Raw genomic sequence first — 21626 nt, 5'->3', positions numbered from 1 at the left:
GACACCGAGTGTGAGGCTGTACACTGGTCTGGGGTTGGTTTGTGAGGTGGCGGTGGATTTTTGTTTTTCCTCCTTAAAATCCTTCTACCTGTTGACATATCCTTCGGTGGGAAGGGGTGAGGGGGAGGGAGTGGTGTTGTGGCAGTAGTGGGGAGGGGGAAGAGCGGCTTCTACCCAGAAAAGAAAGGGAAGAGAGTATAAAGAAGTGTCCAGATTGGCTGAAAAAAGCATCCCGACGAAGAGAAGAGAAGAGAAGGAGTCTTCTTGTGTGTGCTGATTGGGTTCACCTCCAGTCTGACTGCTGCGGTGTTAGGAGAGGCCCCCTCCCCTCCCGCCCCCGCCGGGGCCGGCTCAGCCAGGGATGCAATTTGCTGGGAGATCAGTTGGAGGTATCAGAGTGAACGCTGCCAGGGCCTTCTGTGGGGGAGGTCACCGACGATGGGGTAGTAGCGTCTTGCCAACCTCCATTAGCCTGTGGGAAGAGAGACATGGAGATGTCAGTCACCCCATGGCACGGCACACGTGGCCCTACCCAAGTCACCCATCCACCTCAGAAACCCCTTTTCCTCCCTCAGCAGGAACCAATGTAGGAGGCAAAGATTTCCCATCTGGCTTTCCCCCCACCTCCCACCCCATCCATAGGGTTGGGGCCAGAAACAATTCTGTAACAAACAGGGGTTTTGATAAACTGCAAGTGCTCAAAGAATGTCCGTCCCTTTAAAAGAAAACTATTTCTCAAAAAAACCCTGAGCTCTGGCTGCTTGGGTTTTCTTTTACCACCGAATATGACCATTCCCCATATGGAAAGAGGAAAATAGCAAACATCTCACTCCAGAACCCCCTGCCTGGATGTTATCTGAAGCCAAGTGCTATGAACATGCAGAACAAGTAACAGGTCCCAAGGGACTGATGAGCTGTGCCATGTCCCCCAGAATAGCCCCATGTCCCCACCTCCTTGAGGGAAGCCAAGATACAGTGCAACGGAGGTGCCACCTGAGGGTTTGTACACCAAAGCATGGTAGACAACTTGTTTATTCTTCTAAAAACAGGTACTGAGCTAAATTCTCCAGCCTCTCAAGAGCAGAGCTACTGGAGGGCCCTGGCTGCTGTAGGCAGGAGCCAGCAGTGCACAGAAGCTGCTCCTCTGCGGCTGCCATCCCCTTTAGAGAGGAGCAGATGTCGCACCCAACCTCCTCTGCTCACTGTGACATTGATTCAGTGCTTGGCTAATTAATCCTTCCCAAGCGCTGCCCAAGCTCCAGTTGGCAGCAGTCGCTGTCCCGCTTTAGCAGGTTAGCAAACCCCACTCCACCCTGGGTGCAAGTGTGAAACCAGACTGTGCACAAGCACTACCAGCCCCGTGAACCCCTCGCCTGCAGAGACCCCATGCCCACTGCCCCCACCAGCTTCCACCCACACCCGGGCCCCGGCCCACCATCCCTGTGCTCCCCGAGATGCAATATCCACCCTTCCATGTCTTGGACTGCTGCAAGAGGCAGCAATTACTGTAGATTATCAGCCCGACAATGACAGGCCGCGTAAAGAGAGACACAGAGCCAACTCCACCGCCCCGAGACTGGCATATTCAAGTACACTTAGGACATTAATAGCAATTTACGTGCCATCAGTGAGAGAGAACCACAATAGCTGTGCTGGCAGCCTCTTATTACCAAGCCTGTTATTTGTTGGAGTTACAAGCTATAATCACAACAGAAACTTTCAAAACCCTTATCTTCCGTGACGCACCAAATCTATTTCAGAGCCGTAATTGCTATGTCACCGGAGAGTTTGCTGCTTAATGCACTCAGATGCCATTTAGTGTTTGCAGGGTCATTACGGCGAGCAGGAGGGGGGAGAGCAGAGGGGGCCGTGTTGGAGCAGGGCTCCGTCCCTATTGTGCTCAACTATTTTTAGCGAGGCTTTTGCACGCCAGTCACGGCTGGAAGGAGCGAGAGGGAGAGTGTCTTGCAGGCAGCGAATGCAGTGCCTCGATATTCAGCACCCCTCTCCCCAAAATGCCGGGAAGCCTCACGGCACTCCAGTCTGGGAATCAGCCTTCTTGTGTTGCAGGAGTTTGTGTGGCTGAACACCACCTTGGTCACATCCAGTGGGAAGTCAAGAGAATGTTGGGAAGAGACTTTCCACAGACCCCACACCCTCCTGCTCACCCAAACTGGGAAGGCCAGAAGGTACAGGTCAAGCGATGGAAAGGAGGCCCCAAGGTTGGCCATGACATCTTGACACCATCCTTTGGTATGGACAAGCCCTCTATAAGGAGGCCAGATCCTCCTTGAGGCAGAGGCACACAGACACCATCCCCACTCATTCAGCGGAGTTCACTCCACTGCTGCACGGATCAAGCCACATGCAGGATGCATCCAAGTCCACCCAGATGGCTCTGCCTCTTTCTGAATCAAGGAGATCTCTTGGGATCTGAGTGTACTAAATTGCTTTGGATCTCCCTGAAAGATAAGGAAGTCTTTTGAGGAAGCTGCTGCTCCTTGGAGATCCTCTAAGGAGTGTCTGCACACAGCTGTGACTTCCTCAGGAGGGGCACAAGCCAAAGACAGAGCAACGGTCTCCAAGACATCTCTTCAGATGTCCCCTTCTTGTGCCAAAAAACAGGCAAGGCCTTGGTGACTGTCCAAGTCTGGAGCCCCGGTGATGGATTGCTGAAGCAACTGGTTTTGGTGCCCGCTTCCACAGGTCTCAGCATTTTTGTCACCTCCAGCAAGTCTGGCTGGCTCCCTGCCCAGGCCTCCTACGTGGGGCTGGGAGATGACTTTCTGCCAATTTTTAAAGGTGCCTTCTGCTTAGCACAGAGGCTGTCTCGGCATCCCACCTTCTGTGACCAAATCCCTGTCCCACCATCGATGGCCCAGGGTGTCAGGTTAACCTGCTAACACACCAGATACTGGCAAGTCTGACAGACAGAGCAGCCTTAAAGAGGTTTCAGACCTCTGAGCTTTCAAGAGCTTGTATCAGGGCCTCATTACAATATGCACTGAAGGTCTTATCACACAGCAGAGAATGCAGCCTTGTTTGGATATCCCTTTCCAAGGGTCATGTCCAGGCATCCCTGGCCATCAGAAGACACCAAGGCATCTCTGATGGATGGAGCTTGGGCACTGAAGCCCTGCCAGAACAACTTCCACACCCCAGCTGGTGGTTATAACCATGAACCATAGCTTGACCATGATGGTGAACTGCAGCTTGCTGAGGAACAGAGCAACAACTTTCTTCCCAAAGCTCAAATTCTTAGAGCAAAAGGTCTCAGCCCAAGTGAGGAGCTCTCAGCTCCTACAGGTATCAGTGCCTGGTGATCCTTGCTGACAAGAGTGGATCCAAAACTCCCCCTCACACCCACCACCACCATCCCTGTCCACAGGCACTACTCTGTAAACAGGCACAGCTCTGCACAGCAGTGGTTTTAAATCAAAAACCTCACACTCTGATGAACTTAAAAATAGTCTCTCATTTTAGACTTTTAAACGATCTATAAATTAAACTAAAGTCCAAAAAGAAATTTCTGAAAGGGCTGTTCTTTAAGATGACTACAGTTCGCTCATTCACTAGCATGTTGTGGAACTAGAACACTCTGTAAATTTACAGCCATGGGACAGTGGCAGGAAAGGCAACGTTTTGGGATGGGACCCTCCAGAGGACTATGGCAATAAAGATCCAACTTCTACTGGACCCCAAGAGAACCTGAGCATCTAAATGCTTTGAAATCCCTAAACTCAGGGACCTCCTGGGTACACAGGTGGACCCTATGACACTGTCTAGAGAGCCCAGACACTCAAAAACCGTCACTTAATGGTGCAAAACCCTACACCTCAAAGTTCACCAAAAGAGCTGGCTCAGGCCCCAAACACCCCCTCCTTTCAGGTGGGGGGGTCTTTCCTTCTTCTCAGTGTGACCCGAGCCTGGGTATCTGCGAGGCAGCTCCGGCCTCTACCACCCCTCCATCACCACGAGCATTCCCATCCCTTGCTGGGACTGGTGCTGCCTGACGCTGTCTCCACCTGTGGAGGAGAAGGAATCCGTTCTCCCTCAGCCTCAGCCATCCCTGCGGGTCACAGGGATGGGGATGGCTGGGACACTGCCCATTATCCTGCTAACGATGCAGAACCGACTCCAGCCCTTTCCGCCCTGTGGAGTGGCCTGTCAGCCGTGGAGCAGCAGAGCCACGGAGGGAGCTGGGTTTTGGGTAGATTCCTCTTCTCAGCTGTCACGACTTACACGCATTTAAAAATTCATCCCCCATCAAGGAAGGCAAACCCCGAGCGTTGTGTCCCCTGCCAAGGTTTCCAGCGGTGGAGCCGGACAACCTGCCGCTGCCTTCCCAGCGCTGACGGGCTCCGGGGATGACTTAACCTCAGCCCCGTGCAGACATCATTGTGACAGGGCTCTTGACTAGGTTTCGGCTCATCTCCTTCCAGCAGCTCACGGGGATGCTCGGGTGATGCGGGGACGGCAGCTTTCTGTGTCACAATCAGCTTTCCTCCACATTCTGCTGCCCTTCCTTGGCATTAAAGGGTTCAGGGAGAGTCAGGGAAGCCCTGCCTGCCACGAGCCAGCTATCCTGACTGCACTGAGGAGTTCCCCAGGACCTTGCCCAGGATCGATGCTTCCAAGAGGGCAGCCACACTTCAGGGTGGACAAACTGGGATCAAGGGACCTCACTGGGTGGGAAGACATTAAGTGATGATAAAAGTTCCAGGCTGGAGCTTTTATCCTGTATCCCCAGGATACAGAGGAAACAAAACATTTTGGGATAGAGAGACAACCCAGAAGATGCCTCTTAAACTATCTGCTTAGTTCTGGACTCCCTGTCTCATTCCCTGTGACTACCACAGCTTTTTGGGGAAATGAGCAGTCACCCACAAACTCGTGCCATAAACCCTTTGCCACCCTGCCTGTCTCTTAACAACATCCAACACGGGCCAATCTGGGTTTCTGTCCTCCTTGAAAACCAGCCTGAGGAGACATGAGGTGCCAAACATGCCAGGTCCCCCTTTGGAAAGGGCAGGGGGAACCGATGAGCCCCTGTCATGCTCAGCTCAGCAGTTCCCAGTACTGCTCATGGGAACACTGGTTCTCCCATTACCACAGTCAAAAACACCAGTCCAGGTCTTCTTGTCCCATTTGGCTTTCAAGTTTCCACTCTCTCTTTCTTTTCCTCTCCCCTGCTGTCCCTTCCCTGCCTTGTAATCCCTGGCAGTAACTACCCCCCCGCCCCCCAAATTTTGGCTTAACCCAGGCCACTGTAATTTTCCAAGCCAACTGCAACTGTAATCAGCTCAGCCTCTTTCCTTGGGGGTATTTTAATTTATACAAAAGTATCATCTCTTATCATGATCAGCCTGCGATTCATTTACTCTCCAAGTATTAAAAAGCCAGAAAGGGAATAAATTCAGCGCACGGAGAAATTAATGCGGAACGATAGGCTCTTTCATGTGGCATTTCCAAGTGCCGTTTTTGCAAGGGGCTTATGTAATGAGACATAATTATCTGCACATGTTCAATTACATTACTTCACAAATCCTCCCTGCCTCTGCCTCCTTGACGTCAAGCCGCCCACTAAGCCCCGGTGCCCGCAGGAGAGGGGAGCACAGCCCCCTGTCCCACTGCACCCCCTCCCCATGCCCACAGTGGCCATCACACAATGATGGCCCAAAGATGGTCACATGCCAGGTTGCCACAAATGGCACAAGCTTGGCCAGAAGGGTGATGGGACTAGACAGTGCATCCTACGGGGGTCTTGGCTGCAGGACCACCATCCCACCTGGAGGACCATCACCTCCCTTCCCAGCTCAAGACCACCCCATTTCGACCTTCAGCCTCCTGGATGGGCATCGTGGCAGCCTGTCATGTCCAGGGCCAGGCGTCCCCTCCTCTGTGCCACCCTGGACACTGCTGCCACCACCCACTCGACGCTCGCAGCCTCCTTTTCCAGGCTGCCCTCCTCTCCCAGCTTGCTGTCACCGCCACTGAGATGGTGGACGATTGATCTGAGAAATGAAGTTGGATTGCTGTCCCGAATCTACACTGGGTTCTCCTTGTGTGTGTCTGATCGATTTCCCCCTGTGCGACACAGCTTGTCGCTACGAATTTTCATGCTAGTCAGAACCCGCCAGCGCACCCAAGAACAAGGAGAAGATGCTCCAGAGACCGCCCTCCCCCTTGCATCCTCCCCCAGCCTGGTTGGGCGAGGTTTTCTTGGGTTGACGTTGGTTGGCTCTGTGGGGTTTTTTTCTCCTTTTATTTGCGAGCGTTATTGCCGCCAACCCCATCGCCACCGCGCCTTCGGACGCCGGCCGGGGGTGGGTTATTTTTAGATGGTCGCTCAAGGATGGCGCCATTGGCCTCTGCGTGGAGCCACCTCTGGACCGGGGCGTTCGTGGTGACATTCCCCACCATGGTTACACGAGGTGTCACCTGTTTAGCAGCTCCTCTCGGCCAAGCGCGTGTGGCCGCAGGTGCCAGGCGAACGCTGATCAGCTCTGACAGTCCTAGACGCCAGCTGCCTGCACAAAGCCTGCCCCGTCGCCACTTTTTTTGTGGGCAAAGCTCCGCCGCTGGCGTGACCGATACAGAAGCAATAAACTAGGTGACCGTAAAGGCAAAGACAAGTCCTACTAAGTGGCATTCTGAGCCCTATGGCTTTGAAATAATTGGTAGTGAGAGAACAAGGAAGAAAAAAAAAAAAATCAAAAAGAAAAAACCAAGAACCCGAGCCTATTTTTTTTTTTCTTACACTGATGCCCTGCGGACTATACATCTGACTTGCCGCGAGTCCGTCACTGTATCCTCCTGTCTGGCTGATAACATGGCGAAGGGTATCCACCTAAACAGACCAACGACAACAAAGACACAAATTAGAGTGAACGAAAGGTTAGTGGCCAAAGCCGCTTCCATTGATCTTTGGCAAGATAAAACAGTAACAAGAATAATAATCATGATAATCATCATAATAAAAATAAAGGCATATATTCAGAGGGGTAAAGGAGAGCTGCGGTTGGTCTTGTGGAGAGAGATGAGCCAGAGGACTACTCCTGCCTCCCTCACCATCCCTTGCCTGTCCCGGTGGCCCTGTCATGCTCTCCTTGGTCCCAAGTCTTTCGAGAAAAAGAGTGAAGAGGGAGAACACCATGGCAAGCGTGGGGTGGGATCTCCTGGAGCACATCATCACGGCTGGCTCCACCATCATGCTCAAGTTCCTACTCCTACCCCCTTCCACCCTTGACCCCAAGCACTGGAAGCTCACAGCAGTGGAAGGAGATCCTTTGGAGTTGGCTGAGCGCCTCCACTGAGGAGGGCCCAGAGAGGAAATATACCTACCATGGCAAAGGCACCAGCAGCTCTCCTCCGGCTGCCCCGTTCCTCTCCCTCCACTGCCCCCAGCCCAGCCCAGCAGTGGTACGTGAGGTGAGCACGTCTCATCACCCACAGATGACATGTGTGCTCCACATTCAGCACCATCAGGGAGCAGCCTCAGCTTTAGAGAGCTCTCCTTGCCCAATGCATAAGTGTCAGAGTGGCTGTCGTCTCTCAACACAGAACAGAGCCTTAGATGCCAGAGAGGGGACTCACGGCATATCTGGACGTCGGAGGGGAGGTGGGAAATCTGAGTGAGATCCTGGCTATTTTAAATTCTTTCTTTTTGCCCCAAGCATGGGTTCATGTTTCGGGAACGCTGCTCAAAGCTCCCTTGCTCTCTCCTGCTTGTGTGTGCATGAGTGGTGTGAGTGCCTGTGCTTCGGGGAGGTGGGGAGATGGTGAAGGGTGGCTTTTAACGATAAAAAAATTTAAAAAACAAATTTAGCTATGTATTTGAACATTCATTGCTTTTCAGCAGATACCTGGTTTGGCATCAAAGGAGTCGTGGAAGCCTTGTAAAACGAGACACCAGTCCAAACATCTGGCCCCTTCCCTTGGAAGAATAAAGCAAGCAGAACCTAAACCTCAGCTGCTTTTGTTTGACTTTTGCCTGTTCTCCTACACCTTCTTTCCTCCTAGTACGACTATCAAGCCAGAGCCAAATGCATTCACAAAGTGTGGGCAAGTCTCCTCAAGACCATGGTTGTTGGTTTGGTTGGGCGTTTGGTTTTAGTTTCTTTTGGATTGATTTTTTTTTTTTTGGTGGTTGTTGCTGTTGTTTTTTTTGGTCGGTTGGTTTTTCGGTTTGGTTTGCCTTTTTCAAGTGTTGGTTGGTTCGTTTGTGCTGGTTGAGATTTGCTCTTTTCAGACGGGAGGGAGAAGTGCCAATACAATCAAAGGCTCCTCCAACACTAATGCATTCACTGGCAGTACATCGGATGGGTCCCTACCTGTGACTGCACGTTGGCTCCAACCTGGGCCCCTTGGTAAGAATCCCCATTGAGAGACTGCACGCTCATGAACAAATCTCCAGAGTTTGACATGTTAAAAGAACTGGAAGAACCTGGAAAGGAAAGAGTGAGGCACCTGAATCACAGAAAGGAAAAAGATCCACCCCATGACTCTCAGCCAAGAGGAAGGAACAACATGCAAAGCAACCACAAAAACAAAACACACAGTCAGGTTAGTAGTATGAAGAACAGAGCAAGCAAAAAAAAAGGATGCACTCTTGAGGTTATTCAAAGCCACATGTTGTTACAGCTCAATGCCAAGAATATTCTTCAACAGCTCCTCAGCTGGAGGAAGGATTCTTCATGCTTTTGACTGAGACAAACAAAATACAGCCTGGAGGACTCGGACAGCCCCTTCCCTTCATTTCAGGGCATCAAAATCCTTCAGGCAGCTTCGAAAAATCTCGGTTGTTGGGGGTGTCCACTCAGCAGACTGCACTGGAGAACTGAGTTACCCAGACAAGCCTCGCTATCGGGAGCAGAAGCCTTTGCACTGGGCAAACCAAGCCCATGCTGAGAAGCTCAGACCAGGGTGGGTAATTCCACTCTGTGCTGCTGTCTGCAGGGTGAGCACATCCAGACCCCATCCAGTTTCACGGCTGGAGCTCCAGCTGAGCCACAGAGGGCTCTGAGAGGGAGCAGTGTGTGGGGTTTGCCTTCAGGACACTAGGAACCCATCAGTGGTGGGAACTGCAGCGCACCAGGAGCAAAGTCTCGCAAAAATGTGAAGGGACCTGGGCTAGATTCCCAGTGCCCATGATGTTGGTAAGTGTCTTTCATTGTGATGGGCCACGATAGAACACAAGGTTGTTACGGCTCTCCTGGGCCAGCTGCCCCTGAGGAATGAGCTCTGTAAGCAAATTCCCCACTGCATGGACATGCACCAGTCACCGATGTCACTCTAAAAAATGATAACAGGTGAAGACAACTGGGTGAGATCAGGAGGAAAAAAAAACCAAACCACAAATGAAAAGAATAAAAAAATCCTTTGCAGAAACAAGGTTTTCTGCTTCCAGCTTCGAGACATCTGAGCACCTCCTCAACCACTGAATGGGAGAAACAAACCCATCATGTAACTGGAAGGCAGGGAAGGAGGCAAGGGGGTTAAAAATAAATAAAAAGGTTTTATGGGATTATTTCAGAACTTATCGTGCAGATCAGCGCGTTAAGTGTGAGACAGCTCAACGTGCAAGGTTTGGTTATATACATGACGTTAGCCTTGGAAAGGAGAGACTTCAGGGGCCCAGGTCAGCTATGCTTTCAGCTCCAGTCCCAAATATACTCTCATCATCTACACTGCCACTTCCAGCTTGGAAGACTGGCAACCACAGTCCTGGTGGAATTGCCCAACTATGGCTCATGCGTATGCTCTGAGAAATGCCTGGCAATCCCCCTCCCCTTGCTGGAGAGGGAAAAAACACACTGGATAGATCCCAGCTCTGCCCTGGAGGTGGACCAGGAAGGCTCTTCTAAAGGAAGCCACCTCTGAGAAAGGTCAGGGAGCAGGTGGGAGGTCTATGCTGGAGCCTTCATGTTCACTAAATTCTCTGCTGCTCTCTTGGTGACTGGCTCTTTTGTCAGGTGCTGGCAATTCTCAGAATTGAAGGAAAGCAGAAACATTGCCGCCAGATACAACGCCCAAGAGTGTCAAGAGAAAGACTTATCCTGAGCACACTGAGTCCTGGATCAGGACCCTCCCACCAGTGCCTGAAAAGAGCGAAGCCAGGAATAGCTCATTGTCTGTGCTCACTGTCAACCCTGCCCAACCTGTTCGAGAGAGCAATCCCACAGCGCTGCGTAAAATAACGGGGACTAGTCAGAAGGCAGTTGTAACCATCGCCTCCTCTGCTCAGCTGGCAAAGGGCTCCTGTCACTTCCCAACCTCTCAGGTTACTTGCTATTTTAAAGGCAAAAAATCTAGGGAAACGAGCTGGCAGACTGAGGACAGCCCACCCTGACAGTGCTCAACTTCAAGCATGAAGACAGGCATGTTTCACACACATAAAGATGCTTCAACCCCATTTTCTCAGTGATTTGACTACCAGAATAAAAGCACAGGGCAGTAACACAGCTTTGTATTCCTGCAGTGGCTTAGAACTAAAAGACTGCAGCTACTGCTCACAAGAAGCAGAGAATATTCTCCTGTTCTTCTCAGGTGAGCAGAAACCTTTGAGATCACACAAATAACCAGGGGCAGAGCTGGGAAAAGGACTCTGGAATCCCTGAGCACCTGGCACGGCACTGCTACCACTCTGCCCCCAGCAGAGCAACATTTCATCCCACCTTCCCCTACCAAAAGAAAATTATAACAACAATAACAAATAAAAATGCCATAAACTTAACTGGTATTTTATTGAAACTTAACAAAGCTGGCCATAAAATTGAGACTGGGAAGGAGGAAATAAAAATAAACAAACAGCCGCAAACTCTAGTTCTGAAGAGCGACGGTGTCTTGGAAATCATGAGGAGCGCTGGAAATGTCACTTACAAGATATACACTGCTATTGGCAAGGGGTATTTTTACAATATATGTGCATATCTAAACGGTAAATATGTCTTGCCGCTGATGTGGATGCAAAGATAAATATGCGCATACCAATGGCCCCGCATGTATGGATGCATTTGTATCAGAGCCGTAATTGCAGAGCCCTCTGTGCCGCCGCGCTGCTGCTTCAGCACTCCACCGTCTGCCTCCTCACCACGCCTGAAAATTACAGCCGCCCGAAATCTCGGAGACACGGCTAAGAGGAGCTGACACACTCGGGTGGGAGAGGGGGCAGGAACGTGAAGAGGCCTGAAAATTAAGGCTCGGGTATCCTCCAGGAATCCAAGTCAAATCCTTTCATGAGAGGAGGCTCCGTCGTAAATCTGACCTGCCCGCTCTGAAAGGCTCCATCCTGAACACACCACGGGTCTTTGATGGTCATAGCTTGGTCTGGGGCTTCTCAGGAACTGAGAGATAACAAATGAGAGAAGCTCGCCCTTGAGCTTGTGAACCCGGGTAAAAAGGGCTCTGATCTTGGCATGGAAGTCCCTTGATGCCATTGTGTGTAGACTTAAAAACCTACTAGAAACCCCAACATTTTTTATGACTTGTAGCACTGTGGAGGAGTGGTTTATCTTCAGCATCCAGACAGTTCATTAAATCCATCACCATCAAGACCTATCACCTTAGTACTGAGTTTCTATGAGGTCAGCACCTGCTTCAGGAGTGCTGGAAATGTTTAAGCAAGCTATGGCTGTCAAATCTTACCCCTGGGTGAAAGCCTACATCAAAACAATGCCTGTGAAGAGATTTCTTACATCCCTAATGCTTCTGATGAGCAAAACCCACTTCAGTTTTGCCTCCAATTCAAAAATCTTCAAAAGTTTGACTGCTGGTATTTCTTGCACCACTTCTCCAGCTCTTCAAAAAGCTTCTTCTCCAGGTTCTCCAATGTCTTCTGTGTTCCGATGGTCTCTACTTCCAATTCAAATTTTCCAGGACCTCTTATAAATCCTTTTCTCTAAAGTACCTGACAACTCACCAAAGCTGAAGTCAACGGCAATGACACACATGCATTGAGAGCACAGGATTTACCTCTCCTGTAACTTTTTCTTGTGTCTCTACCATGGCCAAAGATGAGGAAAGAACATGATGGACCACACAGCTTCTCAGCTGGACAAAGCTGGACAAAGCCACTGAGTTTGAAAGCAGGTCTAAAAGCCAGGGATGATCCAGCAGGACACTTGTTCTTTTTCACTTGCCAACACTTTAGACAGTGAGGCCACGACCAGAACAGTCTCTGCTCCAGCACTGTGTTTTGGATACAAATGGACAAAGGAAGAGAAGCAACAGCAAGACCTATGCCTGATGAAGTACATTTCCAGACAACAGCTTTGCAGGAAGATTTTTACAAAACAAAAAGGTAAGCAGGAAAAAAAACAACAGCTCAGGACAATGTTGGCTGCTCTGCATGGAAGATTTCACTGGATGTCATCACCTGTGTGTGCCCCTTGAGGACTCTGGTTGGCAAAAGGGTCTGCCCACATAAAATAGCTTTCATTTGCCATGTGGTTTTTGTGCTGAGATTGTCCAGGCAATCAAAGTGAGGATGGGGAGTTGTTAGCCCAAATGAGCCAGACATCTCAGCTTATTTGAACATCTGGCTGATAAAGCCCAACTGCGTGTATTCACGATGAAAAGGTGTTTGACATTCAGGCCTGGGTGACTGAGGATGGGGGACCCTGCTTTGAACGTGCCAGATGGCCAGACAGATGCAATCCTTGCCCTTGTCAATGTGTGGCCAATCTCTTTGACTGACTGAAGCCATTCACTGATCTCCAGTAACATGGGCATCAATGCAGAGAACAGATGGGCCTGCGTAGCCACGGCAGAAATGAATTTAGCTCCTGTCCCAGGTCCCATTGCATCCAGTTCCACCTCTTCCAGCATCATGGCCCTCCAGGGACTACGTTGCTGGCCATTTCTTCCTCATGACCTGTCCTCTGCCTACTTTCTTTCCACATGTCCTACAAGGTATTTAAACCAGAAGGTCCGAAAAATTCCCAGCAAATCCTATCTTCATTCAGGCTCCTTCCTCACCAAAATCTCAGCCAATGATCTGGGAACAGATAGAAGTCCATGGTGTAAAAGGAGAGGCATCATCCATCTTAGTCCTTCACCTCTTCGTCTACTTCCATGTTTCTCCCTGGGGAATTCAACACATCTGGATGGCTCATGGTCCTGGACACAATCCTTCAAATCTTCCTCAGACAGGTATTTCAGACCCAGCATGTACAGGTGTGCTTCTTGTTGCCAGCACCTACAGGGCAACCTGAAGTTGATCACATGACCCCAGATGTCTTCAGGATCCATCTTTGTCCCAAAACGTGACAATGCAGGGATGCCTGACTGAGCTGTTACATCTGCATGGTCAGCCGGGGAGACCTCAACCTGGGATGCCACTGCTGGGAGATAAAAATCTCAGGCAATTCCAGCTGTCTTCTCAGGGGAGGACATACCAGGACGCCCAGACCCACTATCTTTGCCAGCTGAGTGCTCAGAGACCACTGCAGTGCTGACAGCAGGGCCTCCCTGCTGCTTTGCCACTGTTGCAGTCTACAGGCAGGGTGGTGGGATCCAGGCCAGGTTAGAGACACTTTATTTCTAGCAGAAGAAGGATCTCCATGGCCTGTGAGCTCTCCTTGCCCTGCTTTTAGCACCGCTGACACATCAGGCAAGTGAAAAGAGGTCAATGATTCCGGAGTACATATGAGCGAGCCAGAAAGAGGACCCAGGAGCTCAAGTTTTACCTGTTAATAACAGGACTGTTTGTCCTTCCTTGAAAGAGCAGTGTTACCCAGGGATTATCTCAGCTGTTTACTGCAGGGTACTGGCCAATATATCTCTGAAACAACCGTGTTACTGCCTGTGGGGAAGGCGAAGAAACAGCCTTGCACCGGAGCACTACTTAACTGGGCAGGCACTGGGGAAATGCTTATTCTCCTACACGCAGGCCAGATCCAAAACCACTTAAGCAATTTGAAGTTCTTCTCTTGCTATTCCAGGCCTTTGGATCTGACTCCAGTTGAAGAAAGAAGAAAAGAAGGAAAGCTGTGTTTCCTTGCTCCAAGGTGACGTGGGCTGCAGGACAGCATTCCAGGCAGCAGGCATCTCTGTCATCACACACAGTTCTGCCCTCTCCAGCAGAATTCCCTCCAGCCTTTTCTACAAAGGGGGTGTTAAGAGACCCCACCTGACCATGAGTGAGTTCTTTGGAAAGAATGACATTTTTTAAACTGCAGCTAAATCTTCAGCAGTTCAGGCAATTGAAGTGGAACAAAAATCTCCAAACCAACCAAAAAGAATCAAACATATTTCCTGCAAACTGTCCTTGCAGAGCTCTGCTGCATCTACCTGAGCCCTCAGAGCATCTCACCTGAGCCAGGGCAGGCAGCCCTGGGCAAGGAGGAGGTGGCAGAGATGTGTCCCACCAGCACTTCTGACCTGCAACATCTCTGCTCCTGGTGGCTCTAGGGGCAGACCCTTAGAAGTACCATGTCCTCTGGAAATTAAAGGGTTATGTGTAGGAACTTCACTGCCCAACTGAACTTCTCTCCACTTGCTCTGTCAAAGCCATCCACCTGAGCCCCTTCAAGGTGTGGAGGAGCTCCCCAGCAGAGAGCAATCAACCCCCACTTACACATTAGCTCATGGGTAACGGGCTGCCTTTGCCTTCCTGCTGGGGGACTGGTTCTGGACATCAGCCAGAGACCCAAGCCACTGCTTGCTCTCTTCCTTTGTTCCCTGGCTCTCCACTTCCCACACAAATCCTCCTGATCCGGGGGTGCTTCTGGGGTGTGATCCTTCTTATACCTGCACAGGCAGGGTTGTGTTCACTACAGAAGCATGTCCTGACAGCAACCAGCATTTACACAGTCTGCTTATAGTCTTGCTGCCCCCCATCCTCTTTACTCCTCTCCTTCCTCTGAGTGGCCCACCTGATAACAGGAAGCCCTGGGAAAGGGCACCATGAGCAGATGCCAAGCTCAAAGGCACAAGAGTGGCACATTCCCACTCTCCCTCCCACCCCTAAAAAGAAAACAGGCACACAGATATTTGCATGGATAACAAAGTACATTGCACCTACGAAATTCACTTTTTTCCCTTCTTTTAAACAAATCCCAATTTTCCATCGCTCTTGGGAGCACAACCAGCTGACCACAGCCCCGGATCATTTTTGGGTCAGCCGACCTTGCAGAAGGCACCACGCATGAACTAAGCATCGTTCTCTAGCAGAGGAGTTGAAATCTGGGCAAAGTGCTCTGTGCCTTTGACCCTCAAAACAAACAAATGGAAACCACAGCAAATGGGAAGGAAAGGGGGAAAGGGAAGGAAACGACCCATGAATTTCTCTGGATCGCACTGACACAAAGGGAAAATAAAATTCACACACAGAGCACACTCTTGCAGGTGATCCAGACACTGTCATGTAAGCAATCAAAGATAACCACAGTGGAAAGAAAATCAAAGAACACAAATTTATCCAAAACAATCCCCAAAATGGCATGAGTTAGGACATCCCAGAAATGCTGGGGTTTATCCATTAGGGTCACTCATGCTTTCAGCCCCAGAGAAATAAAATCATTATGCAATAACTTTTCCATTACTTTTTCTCTCCCCACAAAGTGCAAGCAATCCCAGCAACAGTTTTCAGATAATTTTTCTGGGTTTGTGTTTACCATCCATGCATGTAACCCCCAACATAGTCACAAGGTCTGATCACATCCTTTTTCCAATGAAAAACAGAACAGGAAAGGGAAAGAGGAAAAAACTGAGAAAACGGGGGGGAAAAAAGCAAAGAAAATAAAGTACCCCCCCAAACCAAACCAAACCAAACCCATTTCTCCTTTTCATTTTTTTAAAGACCACAAAAGTGAGCAAACCAGACCCAGAAAATAAAAGTTGAAATAACCAAGAGGAGAAAACAAGAGAGAGATTAGAGGGAGGGGGGAGAACAAACAAAAAACCGAACACTAACGACCCGAAATAAAAGAAAAATAAAAACTAACCAGCTGAATTGGGAGTTGAGGGTGAGTTAGCCTGGCTTCCATGGGCTGACACATTGGTAGCTGTGACAGCCGTTTTGGCAGCATAAATATTGGCTTCCTCTTGAAATTTACCTATGTTCTTCTTGTACCGGATTCTCTTATTTCCAAACCAGTTTGATACCTAGAGTGAGTTTAAGAGAAGACAAAGAGATTAATGTTTGAGCTCTGGCAAGATCACCTGGGTGAGGAAGGTGGATTAGTGCAGGGTAAGCAGTGCATATCCTTTTGCCCCCCAAGTTTTCCTAGCCATGGAAGGAAGCACCTTCTACCCATGTGTGGCAGACCAAGCCCAGTAAAGGTGATGGGACCCTCTTGGGAGCACTAGGTTTGTGTGGATATACCTGGTTCCTCTACAGATGGGATATCGACTTAAGGAAATGGGATGCTCCACAGGAATCATCACCCCACAAAAATATAAGACGGATTCAAAAAAGCCTGAATTTTGAAAAAAACTATGTGTCATTTTGGAACTTTTTTTTGCCTCCTCCTTAGTATCCCTTTGATGGGACAGATGCCCTGATTCCCAGACACCCATTCTCCCTTTGGAGAAGCTAATGTGGTTTTCAGGGAGAACACCCAGCACACTGTCTGGGGCCTGGCTGACACACGAAATTGCCTTGGTATTACTGAAGCTCTTCTTTGATCCACCTGAGTAAAATCAGTGCACAAGGCCAGAATTGGATGCTCTTCCTCCAGCTGACCTTGGCTTCGCAAGGTTTAGCACAAGCCACCACATCAACTGGGAATTTCAGTGGGAGGTTGGAGAGGGAGTACAGGGCTCATCCTAAAACCTCATTTTGGTCCCAGGAAACAAGTGAGTCCCTTGGAAAGAGGTGGGAGATGTTTCCACTGTGTTTGCCCAGAGGCCTGCTGATAATGACAACCCTGTTCACTTGCAGGCAACATGTCACACTGAACTACTTCAGAGAAGACATGGGAAATATTTGACCTATAGTTTGGGAAGCAGCTCTCAGCTTCTCTTCAACAACACTGAACACAGAGGCAGGGGAATGTCTTCTTATGTGCAGGTCTCTAAGCAGGAGACAACTTCCAGCCACCACTGACCTCTGAGAAAGCTCATCAGGATGAAGAGAACGGAAAAATGCCTGGAATTGCTTGGAGCTGCAACCTTGAGCAAGCAGATCAATCCTTTGGTGGGACTCCATGGACATTCTCCCTTTGCTTGCTGGTGAGCAAGTTCATCAGTGCTCCCGCTTTCAAATGGACTGAACAAGCACCGAGACATAGAATACAATAATGGATGTTCATCCTTGGAAGCCCATGACTTTTTCCTTATCTTAGGAAAGTTGCTTGGGCTTGGGTGTTGATAACTGAAACCCACAAGCTTTTATTCCTGTGATGATCTCTACCTGCAGTGCTCCTAAAGCGTTCAGCAGCTTCCATGCAGAAGCGGCTTCATCCGCCACTACTGAGCTGCAGGTATCCAATCCTGCACTGCTGCAGAGCAGGAAAAGAAAATATAACCTGCAGAGACAGATCAGCACCCAATCCAGATCTGGGAGTGAACATCTGGATGGCACCAGGAGCAGGGGCTGTTTGCAGGGAGCTCCATTTCACCTCTTGGTCCGCCTTTCTCACTAATGACAATGTGATCTCCTTTGTGATCTTCCCACTTGGCCATCTCTCTATAACAGTTCTTCTGGTTTCAAATGCTGGAGCCAACGGGTGAACTCTGAGTATCACAGGGCAGGAAGATGGGATAAATGGCCACCACAATCAATCTTCATCTAAAAACTTGTGAAGTAAACAATTTGCCTGGCCTGGTCAGCCTTTGAGTTCAGATCAACTCTGCTTGTGACTTACACAGATTCATGCAGCCCATGTTCCCACTTAGTCCCAGCAAAACCAAACCTGGATGTGTGTTTCCTTCTACCTTCTCTGGATGAAGAAGGGAGGGAAATCCTGGTGATAGGCACAAAACAGTCTTGATACAGCACAGTCAAAAAACAAAGTAAGTGCAAAATTTCTCCTGGGCATTTTGCCTTTGCAAGGGAAAAGTTGCAAGTGTGAACAGATGAATTAGAAGTGAGAAGGCAAACATCAGGACAGCTGGAGCTTTACTTAAGCCAGTATGTGCTGTCTCTCATAGGTAACCAGGAAGAATCAACGTTTGGGTCTTGTGACCCAGGGGAGGCAACTGGAGTCACTCAGCAGGCATCCAACACAGTGATGACACCTACCCTTGGATGCTGTTGCTCCTGCTGAAGGCAGACATGCTCTCACAAGGACAACAGATGCTACTGCTGTCTTCAGTTTACTCAAGCCACGAGCAGGCACGTGCCTGGGGCTGGGAAGCAGCCCAAGACAGGGAACATAACGGGAGCCTAGAGGGACCACTGAGCTCACATGAGGACAAGCCTACCAGAGGCCACACAGATTGGCTCTCAACCACACAGCTTCCTCCAAAATGAGAGGAAATAAAGAAGGGCAGGCCTGAGCAATGTAGGGCTGAACACTTCAAGGACTGACTGCACTCCTCACAAATCCCAGCAGCTCCCAGGTCAAAGCTACAGACTCCAGAAACTACATGGCTGCCTTGAATGTATGGAAATGATTCAGTTTGCCTTTATTGACTGCTCTTTTTTGAGGGATAAGCAAGTCAGGGAGATGTCACGTTCTGCAGCACAAGGGTAATGACAGAGAGAAATGACCCTGAGAAAGACCATCCTCCTTGGGCCATTAGCCTGTCTGACCCAGATCCTTCCCACCAGGACCTGTCCATCCCACCTTAACAAGTAAAATCTGCACAACTCTTCCCACTGCTTTTAATCCCTTGGCTTAAAGAATGGACTTTCAGCTCAAACAATCTCTTCTTGCAAGCCAGTCCAGCACTAATTCCTTGAGGAGAAGACTTTGACTCTCTGGGTGGAACCACAGAGTTTCTGTGCTGTTAACACCTCAGTTGCACACACAGCCATCGCTCCGTGAAGTCTTCATCCCTTCTAAATCCTCTCCCAGACTGTCCTTTTCCATCCATAGGTTCAATCTGCAAGTGCCATCTGCTCTCCCATCCACTCTCACTAACTTGTACTAAGCTCATTAAGTAATTAAATGCTCAACACTGGGACGTGACTGACTTGCCTGAGGTCTGGAACGCCCCTCACCACGCTGAGCTTTCCCATTAGTACAGTCTTTGATCTCTCTTACCTGTGAGACTGTGATGCCACATTTCTTGGCTAGCTCTTCTTTGGCTTCCTCACTGGGGTAAGGGTTGCTGAGATGGGAATAGAAATACTCATTCAGGATTTCCGTAGCCTGCTTGTTGAAGTTCCGTCTCTTCCGCCTTCACATGGAGAAAGAGGGAGAAATAGAAGGAAAAGGAAAGGGAATCAGTGCCAGGGATCTAGAAATAGAAATGTAATTTTACATACTCTGACTTTCCAACTTCCCTCCCTCCTTCCCCTGCTCCTGGGAGTATGGAGTGCAATACTTCACGGCCAGGAATTTTCTCCTCTGCACCCTTCTGGTGACACCTCTCTCAGCACCCTCCAAAGCAAGTAATTCTCCATCTGAAACTATCCCTGTGTACCCTCCAGCTCACAGAAGAGTCTGAAAACTGGCATCCAGCTCCTCTGCCTGGGAAGGTGACTCCTGACACCTGGCTGTCGTGGCCAAAGACATCACTGCTACTCTGCAAAGCTCTGTGCTGAGGAAGCAGCGCTGGATATATCCTTGGGGAAGTCTGTTCCAATTACACATAGGCATTATCTGTCTGCTATCTCTTTCCTTGTAGCCCCAGTGTAGCTGCCTCTCCTCCCTTTTGCAAGCTGAAGCCCAAGCCACAGTCTACATGTAGTCAGCTTGGGAAATGAAATAATTTTACAGCAAATCAAAAATCTGGGACAATGGGAACAGTAGGAAAAGGGTAGGAATCTAGAGGGGACAGGATGGCCCGGAGGATGCGCTTTCATCCCTAACTGAAGTGCACATTTTCATCACAGAGAACTGTTGTAAATATGCCAGAGAATTTCCTTCTGCCACAGCAAAACCAGGATGTGCAATTCTCAAGGTACAGTTGGGAGCCTCCTCGAGACAGAAGCTGGATGTCTGGAATTGCTGTCCCCTCCCCTGCTGAGCCACAGACAACTAAGGGAAGGTAAATAACCTCTGCGGCTCAAGACCAGGAGATACGGCCCTTCAGATGGACCTGAATTCACTCCAGAACCTCTGAACACCTCTCCAAGGCCTCAACAACACTGAATGGTGGGCAGAAGGGTGGGATGAACTCACCGTGCGTCCAGAAATCGGGAGCGCAGGATCATGACGGCTTCACACGTGCTCTGCTTCAGCTGCATCTGGATGGAGCTGAACTTGCGGTGGATGATGCTCACCATCCGCTCGATCTCCTTCGGTGAGATGGGTCGGGTCCGGCTCTGCTCACGCAGCAGGTTCATCACGTGGGTGGTGAATTCGTTGCATGCCTGGGATGGCAAGAAAAGCAAAAGAAACCCCAGGATCGGAAGGTCATTCGACAGTGTCGAGGACAAGACAGAGACAGTGCTGCTAAGGAGGAAGACCCGAGTGAAGACCTCAGTGGTTGGGGTTTTTCAGGGCAGACCAAGATCAAGAGTGTGCTGGCACTTGGGGGAGAGAGAAGTTTCTCTCATCTGCCAAGCAGAGAACATGAGACTCCCAACAAACATTTTGGGAAGAGCAGAAGCTGATTTCTTTGCTCTCAGGGGAATCATGGATGGAGCTGGGGAACGTTCATATAGGGTTCATATAAAGCATGAAGAAGTCCCAGCCACTGTTCTTCTGGCTGCGACTGGAGGAGCTATGGATGTGTCCGAGGAAGACCATAAACCTTTTGACCCACTGTCCCTCCTCCTACAGCCCCACCACATGTCCTGCAGAGCCCCCTGTGCTTCACAGAAGCAGGTCCCAGAGAAACAGAGCCCTGTTCCACATTCTTGGCACATCAGATAAGAAGTAAATAATGATAATAATTAAAGCCTGACTGAGGCAGGAGCCCTGACAAGTAAGGGCAAGCAGGTAACAATCCCAATTAGTTTGCTGCTGGCACAGCACTGTCTGCTGCTTCTGCTGTCCCCATGCTGTGCCGAGAGGACAGGGCAGTGAGAGGGGACAAGGCAGGGATTTTGAGGCCAGATGAAGGCCACTTCATTGCCCTCTCTTTCATCTGCACAAGCAACTCATGGGCATGATGGGATCCTCTGATTCCCAGAACTAAGCCCCAGAAACCAGGCTGAGGGCAGCATTTGGACACTGATGGCTGGAAAAGCCTTTGGTGCTCCTGGGATGTGGGAGCTGCTCTGGGGACAGAGTCCCCAGTTCCCATCCTATCATGGGGAAAAAGGGGCAAGCAGGGGTAAGAAGTACTGGCTTTGTGGACAAGTGACATGAGCTTGACTTCCAATGTCACACCCCACCTTTCCAAGCTGAATCCCCACCCCGGCTCAGATCCAACAAGGAGACACCCCCGAGGCCAGCACAGCCCCTCCAACTGCCCATCCCCAGCTTCAGCTGATGAGGAAGGAGCAGAAGGTAAGGTCCATCCCTGAAGCCTGTCTTTGTCTGTGCCAAGGGCCTCTCCTTGGACTCGGGTAGCAGGGGACATGAGGTCTCTCTCTCCCTCTTCAGCCTGGGGCCTTGAAAGAG

The 21626-nt window shown here is 49.8% G+C and overlaps 1 protein-coding gene across 3 annotated transcripts in view; it reads right to left on the bottom strand.

Annotated features, from left to right (window-relative positions):
• Positions 1-245: 245 nt before the first annotated feature.
• PBX1 (PBX homeobox 1) overlaps positions 246-21626 on the bottom strand; it is a 126932-nt gene continuing 105551 nt past the window's right edge. For 2 of the 3 annotated variants that reach the window (XM_064664283.1, XM_064664282.1), the window contains exons 4-9: positions 20238-20428; positions 19155-19290; positions 15948-16107; positions 8334-8446; positions 6761-6850; positions 246-472 (exon numbers count right to left, since the gene is read on the bottom strand). In XM_064664283.1, the coding sequence (XP_064520353.1) occupies positions 380-472; positions 6761-6850; positions 8334-8446; positions 15948-16107; positions 19155-19290; positions 20238-20428 (783 nt within the window). In that variant the 3' untranslated portion in view covers positions 246-379. The remainder of the gene's footprint in view (positions 473-6760; positions 6851-8333; positions 8447-15947; positions 16108-19154; positions 19291-20237; positions 20429-21626) is intronic. The other variant, XM_064664284.1, reaches the window with a different exon arrangement.

Source organism: Pseudopipra pipra, chromosome 9, assembly GCF_036250125.1.
Source record: "Pseudopipra pipra isolate bDixPip1 chromosome 9, bDixPip1.hap1, whole genome shotgun sequence".
In the NCBI taxonomy this organism is placed as follows: Eukaryota; Metazoa; Chordata; class Aves; order Passeriformes; family Pipridae; genus Pseudopipra; species Pseudopipra pipra.
This window is presented reverse-complemented; position numbering and strand designations above follow the sequence as displayed.